Below are 7500 nucleotides of genomic sequence, written 5' to 3'. Positions count from 1 at the left end.
TGGGTAGCTCCAACCCACGCTGCCTTTGTGTGTGTGTGTGTGTGTGTGTGTGTGTGTGTGTGTGTGTGTAGACAGTGTCCATGCTTTTAGCTAAGCTGCCCTGCTCCTTAGATTATGCTGGGAGAGACTCCTTTGTTTTTCTAAAACAGGAAGGAAGAGAGATTTGGAAGAAGGAAGAGAAGGGGAAAAAACAGATAAAAAAAACTGATAGAATTGGAGGGGAGGAGGAAGGAATGAGAAAGAGGAGAAAGGAGAAGAAAAGATAAAATAAAACTTCTTTGACTTCAACCCTTGGGTGCTTGGCTTAGATAGGAGGGAGGGATGTGAGTGCCCAGGAGTGGCTCAGCAGCTGAGGACTTTGCTCACATGATCTTAGATACTATTATAATATTGTCACTGAAGTAACTTTTCTGGGGTAGGATTTTTAAGATCTGTTCCTATTGATTTTATTTATTTATTTATTTATTTATTTATTTATTTATTTATTTATTTATTTATTCTGCCTTTTCAAGGCCTCATGGGAATCCTTAACTCCTCTAGAAGGAATGTTTTTCTCTTCTGGGAATTTGGTTTCATGTGCAAGAGTGTAGGGCTGCCCCTCCTTAGCTGCTAGATAGTGACAGTGCCAGAATCCTAGTTAAGATTTTACTGAGTGGCTTCACATAGTCACTAAAAAACAGCTTAATTTCCGTGGGATTGGGTTTTTTTTTTTTTTTTCACTAAGGCTTGGCATGTTGCTGTGATTTGTATTTCCTGCACGGCATCCTGGAAGAGATAGTGGGAGGAGGACCTTGTTTACAGATCAGGGCCTGTTGGCTGGGTGAGCCACATCCTCTCGGAATTCAAAAAGGTTTCTGAGCACTTGAGGCTTTTTCTTTCACCTCTGAGTAGAATGTGCTTTACAAGCACTGCCCATTTCCTTTTGTTAAAAACAAAATCAGACAAGGAAAGGAGAAAGAAAAAACAAAAAAGGCAGAAAAACACTTTGCACTTTACCCTGGAGGAAGTAGAAGATAGTCTGTCCCTGGCTTCTGTCTGAGACAGCTGTGGCTCCTGCAGCTGGTGCATTGCTGGACGGAAGCTCTGTTTGCTGGCTCCTGTCTGAGTTTCCTTCTCTGACCAGGGGATTGTGCAGCTCTCTCTGTTGGGTGCTGTTTAAACTTGGCAAGGAAAAGATGACCAGCTTCCCTGAATTCTTTGCTTTTCTTATTCATCCTTTTCTACATTTTACACTCCCAAGGGGCAGTAAAGCTACATAGGCAGAGAACTCTCTGCGTTAATTTGTATGAGAGAATGTCTCTTTGTGGTAAGAATACACAGTTTCTTCACTTCTAATTTTCCTGTGCTCCCTGGGCCTTGAACTCCTTGATGTTTGCTTGCAAATGATGCCTGCTGGCTCTTTCCCAGCAAACTTTCTACAGGAGGAATCTAGGCTTACTTTTCTTTCTTGCCATTCTCTTCCAAATAGAGCCCAACATAGTGTGTGCTTCATTTAGTCCACACTCCTGCTATCATACTTTAGATTATTTCTGGGCTCATTTTTTGAGAAATTGAGGAATCTGCCAATACCAGTTCAGTTTAGTTCAAAAGTTACAATGTGTTTATAAGCTTGAAATTAATGAACTTAGAAGTAGAAAAGTTGACCAAATGACTCCCATTTTGTTGCTGAGAGATTGTTGCAGGGGGAATAAGGAATTCTGGTTTCTCTGAGTAGCTGCTCAAATTTTATGGTCAATCAGAGTGTTTTGAAATGCTATTCTGGGAATGTGCTGGCTCCTTAACCTCACCTGGTGGTCAGGTTGCCATCTTCCTGGGAAGAGCTGCACATATCTACCCACTCTCCTTCTTCCTCAACTTGGGCAGAAGGCATAAGATTGGCTGGAATTTTCAACACATGATGATGTTTTCAGGTAAACATATATACACGGCTATACATATTCATGTATATATAAAGAAAATAAATTTTATTTAGCAAACAATGATATGATTAAAATGTAATCAACTGGGCTTGGTAGCACATATCTATAATCACAGACTAGGAAGGGGGAGGTAAAAGGATCAGGAGTTCAAACATGCTTAGGTAAATATTAAATTTAAGGTCAGCCTGTGCTATATAAGACCCTGTCTCAAAAACCCCGCTACAGGTCAACCTGCCTTTTCACTATTCAGTGAGGTACCCTCTTCTTTGCTAAGAAAAATAACACCCTGTTTTCCACAAGTGTACATTGGATATATCTATACTCAGCCAGCAATTCTGTTGACTGGGCGGTATTTGGATAGAAGACTTAGCTTGTTTCTCTTTCTTTCATCTCACTAGCAAGAGAGCCATTTAAATAGTAATAGTAGCTAGTGTTCTAGAATGTACTGTACAAAATGGTGCTTTTTTTTCTCATACTGGAAATTCTGTGAAAGCCAGCTGCAAAGAAGATTGTGCACTTCTAAGGTGATTCTCTCTGGGTTAGACATACTGGCTCCCAAATCATGTGGCTAGAATTTTTACCCCCACATGTGACAATTAATTTTGAGGAGCTGTTGCCATGTCCCCACATCACCAGAAGACCTTACTGTTTGGTTCCCACAGGCCTGAGAGGAGCGATGGCATTTGCACTGGCCATCCGTGACACGGCATCCTATGCCCGCCAGATGATGTTCACAACCACGCTGCTCATTGTCTTCTTCACTGTGTGGGTCATTGGTGGAGGCACAACACCCATGTTGTCATGGCTCAATATAAGGTCAGTTTATAACCAAATCAATTTTGTGTCGGAATGTGTCAGTTGTCACTATCCTTGAGAATGCTCAATGTGCCATGCAGGCTGTACTGGTGAAAGGTTTTCATTCTTTTGGCTTAAGCAATGTGTGTGTTTGAGAGTGTATTTTTTTAAATTAAAATTTGAAGTATGGAGATTTTACAGGATACAAAATTTCATTAAATTCTAAAAAAAGAAAAAAATCAAAATAGTCAGCACGCACAGGAAATTAGGATGAGCTGGCTCTGACCAGGACAGTGACTTTTGTAGAAGAGTTCAAAGTCTTAAAGCTACAGGAAAAAGGAACAGACATGTAGCCCTGCTGAGGTTTCCTGTCTCTTTCTGGTGGAAGCTGGGCCCAGAGGTAGAAGCTCCTTAGCCAGAAATTAAAAGACTCAAGTAGAGTTCCCCACCCCCTTAGGAATTTGTCGCCATGCCTCTCCTTGCTTCTGGGGGAGAGAGAGAGAGAGAGAGAGAGAGAGAGAGAGAGAGAGAGAGAGAGAGAGAATGAATATTTTCTGTGTAACCCTTATCTGTCATAGCCTTGGGACATCTTTTGTATGTGGTTTTGTCAGGACAGAAGGATGTTGACCAGTTTCTTTCTTTATTTCTTGACCCTACTGCTTCTACTTCCCAAGCACTAGGATTATAGGCACCTGTCCCCATACCCAGACTCAGGAAATTTTTTTATAAAGGGTGTTTGACTTCTATACTGTGATCTACAGGACCATATAGTCAAAAAGTCACTGACTAAAACAAGAGTCCAGAAACCCACAGCCCAACAATGACCGGTCTCTGATCTCTCATGTCTTTGAGCTCCAGTTTTCATCAACATGAAATGAAGCCTTATGTCAGAATGCCACCAGGGTTCTCCACATCCAAGTGTTGACTCTGCCTCTGCCTCTGCCTCTGTGTTGCTGGATGTACTCTGGCCACCTGCTGTAGTTTTATGTTTGTACAGGGTGACTATGACCCTTCAACCCAGGCACTTGGGAAATGAAAATGCCTGAAGAGTCACTCTCTAAAAAGCCACAAGGTGGCGGTATATCTTTCTCGGTTGGTCTTCAGTTTGTTTTCTCTTCTCTGACAAAGACAGTTGAAGCTCCTATATACTTCCAAGGAGAAAAACAGGATTTGAGAGAATAGCTGTTTCCATCCGAGGTGGAAAAGATTGGTGATGATAGGCAGGGATTCCTGGGTTTGGCGATTGCCAGTTATGCCATTTTTGTGCTAGTATGTCTCAGCTTGCAAGTCAAGGCAAGGGTTTCTTGGTGATAATCAGTATGGTCACTAATGTTTGCATTGCAGGTGCCATTTGCATTTCCATGCTAATATATTAAGGTGGTTCTCACAACATTCCCATAGTGGAGATAATACGGTCTATGCCCTAGATTGTAGAGTCTTGAGAGGATGAGGCGGGATTGGAATCCAGGAAGTCTTACCATGGCTTGTACACAGTATTGTCCATCAATAAGAGGGTTGTGGTGCTAAAAATTGCTTTCGTCATAACATGGAGTGTTTAGAATTTCAACTTCCTAGCTTTAGTACTATGGGTTGGATTAAGAAACACAGTCCATTCTTGGGAATGTAGACCTGAAGAAAGAAAATATACTTAACGTGGCTTTCAATTAGAGACACTAGTCTTTGTTCTTTGTAGCAGCATGAGGACAGGACAGGCGATTGACACTGTGTACCCTGCATGACCCTGAGAGTCTGAGTCTTTGCATTCTGTGACCTGTGAAGTTACTTTATGCCAGATTTCAGATTTTGGAGTAGAGGTGCTTATCTTGTGTAGAGAATTATTAGATAGATAATAAATAATTTTGTAATTTCCTGTACTATAAGCTATATGAATAATACTATGTTATATGAATAATAGCTATGTTGAATAATAAATATAGCTATAATACTATATATACTATATTGAGGAGTTTTTGAAAACTTTGAAGTCTGCTATAATTAATTTCTCATTCCATTCATAAAAAATTCACTTATGTATTCAGGAAACATTCACAGTTATACCTAATTTTATATGACTACTTTAAAACATCTGCATAAATCATATAAAGGTTCCAGGCTTTCTCTCTCTCTCTCTCTCTCTCTCTCTCTCTCTCTCTCTCTCTCTCTCTCTCTCTCTCTCTGCTATTCCCAGGATGTAGAGAACACAGACTTCAAAGATGCACTAAAAACTCACTATCATGTAACTAGGAATAAAGGCAATTAAGCCTATTATATAAAGTATGCTACTACAAAAACAAAGTACTCAGCCTGTGTGTCAGTGTAAGGAAGATGTGGATTCTTTTACTACTCATGNAAACATCTGCATAAATCATATAAAGGTTCCAGGCTTTCTCTCTCTCTCTCTCTCTCTCTCTCTCTCTCTCTCTCTCTCTCTCTCTCTCTCTCTCTGCTATTCCCAGGAATTGTAGAGAACACAGACTTCAAAGATGCACTAAAAACTCACTATCATGTAACTAGGAACAAAGGCAAGGTATCTGACTTTATTAATGCCAGTGATAGAACTCAAGGCTTCAAGCACGCTAGGCAAGTGTTGTACCAGTGAGACATAACCCCCATGATCTAACCTCTTTAATCCCTTCTTTACCTATAAAACATGAATGTACAATGGGGTTTTTAAAATGTTGTTCCTGACCACCCTATGGATAATAAATCTTGCAGATGCTTAAGGTTTTTATAAAAGTGGGGTAGTATTTGTCCAGAACCCATGCCCATCATCTCAAATACATTAAATGATATCAAAAAGCTTTTGAGATTTCCTACAGTGTAAATGTTATATAAACAACTATAGTACCATGTTGTTTTGAGAATTATGACAAGAGAAAAGGTTTATATGCTCAGCACATAAGCAATTTTGGGAGATATTTTAAGTCTTGGATTGATTAGATTTCCAGACAGAGCTTGTAGATATGGAGGGACAACTGTACACAAAGCACAGAAAGCATTACCCTCTGGGCATAATGAGTGCTCAGAACAAGACTTCTCAAGCAAGAAGTACTGGTTATCAGACAGCTAATAAACAAGATTTCATAATTTTCTTAGTCTCTCTGATATTTGTATTTATCATGGAGTTTTGAAGTGTTAATACTATGTAACTTATCATGAGTTTTTGAAAACTTTGAAGTGTATTACAATTTATTTCTCATACCATTCATAAGACTTGCTTTTATGTATTCAGGAAATACTCATATTTGTACTTGATTTTATATGAGTAATTTAAAGTAGCTCCTTAAACTGTATAAAAGTTCCAGACTCCTCAGGAATTGTCTTGGCAGTCCTCTGACTTTTCATGATCTGATTAAATTAAAAGTCCTTTGCTTTATTTTTTAGCCCCAAAACATTTGTTACAAACAGAACCGAATAATTTTCCACTGAGAATAGAAAGTTGACTTTTGGAACTTCCTCATTACCTTTTCAAAAAGTGGGCCAATAAAACAGTCCTACCCAGAGCTGAATTCTGACACGCACATTATGCTCAACTAGGCTAGGAGCTGGTAAGAAGTGAGCAATGCTGTTTGAGCAGAGAAATCCACAGTTCCTATAATAATTCTATTTTGCTTTTAAAAATACTATTTACTTTTTGATCCCTTCTCCATATAATTTTATCATATCAACCATAGATAACACAGAGAAATAAAAAAATCAGTCTTTGAGGCATGGGTGATCAAAACTTGTTATTATTTGTATTTTAGAAAAGATTCACTGTTCTTATTGGTGATGTCATGTGAGTTTCTTTTTAATTTATCAAATCTGAGGAATTATCTCTCAGGTATCTTTCAGATGTGAGCCAGAATATTTCAGAGCATAAAAGCTATGCAGCATAATTTTTTATTCTGAAATAATTACAGAACCAAGAGTTCGGGGTATGCGTTATGCATGTTTCCTGTGGTCCTGTCTTACATAGTTGTACCATATCACAACCAGGAGCTGAAGTAGGTTTATGTGTATAGTTTGATACTATTTTATAGCATCTAGGTTTTTGTAAGCACCACTGTGTTCAAGGAATAGAATTGTTTCAACATAAAGATATCCTTAGCTCCATTCTTTATGTCACACTCACTTCTTTTCATTCCCTATCTCCAGCAACCTCTAATTTGTTCTCTGTCTCCATAATTTTCTCAGTTTGATAACTATAGAGATCACATCATATAGCATATGATCTTTGAGACTGACTTTTTCTCCCATTTAACATAATACCTTTGAGATCCATGTATGTCATTATATATGTCAAAGTTTGTTCCTTTTTTATTTCTGGATAATACTCATGACACGAATATATCAGGATCTGTTTAACTGTTCATAGCTTGAAGGACATGTGGTTAGTTTCTAGTTTAAAATTATTATAAATAAAGCAACTGTGAATATTTCTGGTAAGTTTTTATATCTATGTGGGCATTCATATGTCTCAGGTACAGGTTCTGGAACACGATTGACAGATGAGATACTAACAGTTTTCCAGAGTGGCTGTATGTTGTGGTAAATCTCCAAACCTTATATGTCCCGGCAGTGAAAACGCAATTCAGTTAATATGAATACATGCTGTGCACCTAGATTGAGCAGATCTGCTACACTACCATCTTTCCCATTTATGAGACCCCTTAGAACTTGCCATTTCTCCAGGCCATGTGCTTCTGCTCCGCTCTTCTTCTTCTTCTTCTTCTTCTTCTTCTTCTTCTTCTTCTTCTTCTTCTTCTTCTTCTTCTTCTTCTTCTTCTTCTTCTTCTTCTTCTTC

General features: G+C 38.7%; 1 protein-coding gene across 3 annotated transcripts in view; it reads left to right on the top strand.

Moving 5' to 3' along the window:
• Window positions 1–7500, top strand: part of Slc9a7 (solute carrier family 9 member A7) — a 194680-nt gene that overhangs the window by 130376 nt on the left and 56804 nt on the right. For all 3 annotated transcript variants that reach the window (XM_029534384.1, XM_029534383.1, XM_021188219.1), the window contains exons 11-12: window positions 1799–1910; window positions 2582–2735. In XM_029534384.1, coding sequence (XP_029390244.1) covers window positions 1799–1910; window positions 2582–2735 — 266 coding nt within the window. The remainder of the gene's footprint in view (window positions 1–1798; window positions 1911–2581; window positions 2736–7500) is intronic.

Source organism: Mus pahari, chromosome X (genome assembly GCF_900095145.1).
Source record: "Mus pahari chromosome X, PAHARI_EIJ_v1.1, whole genome shotgun sequence".
Lineage (NCBI taxonomy): Eukaryota > Metazoa > Chordata > Mammalia > Rodentia > Muridae > Mus > Mus pahari.
This window is presented reverse-complemented; position numbering and strand designations above follow the sequence as displayed.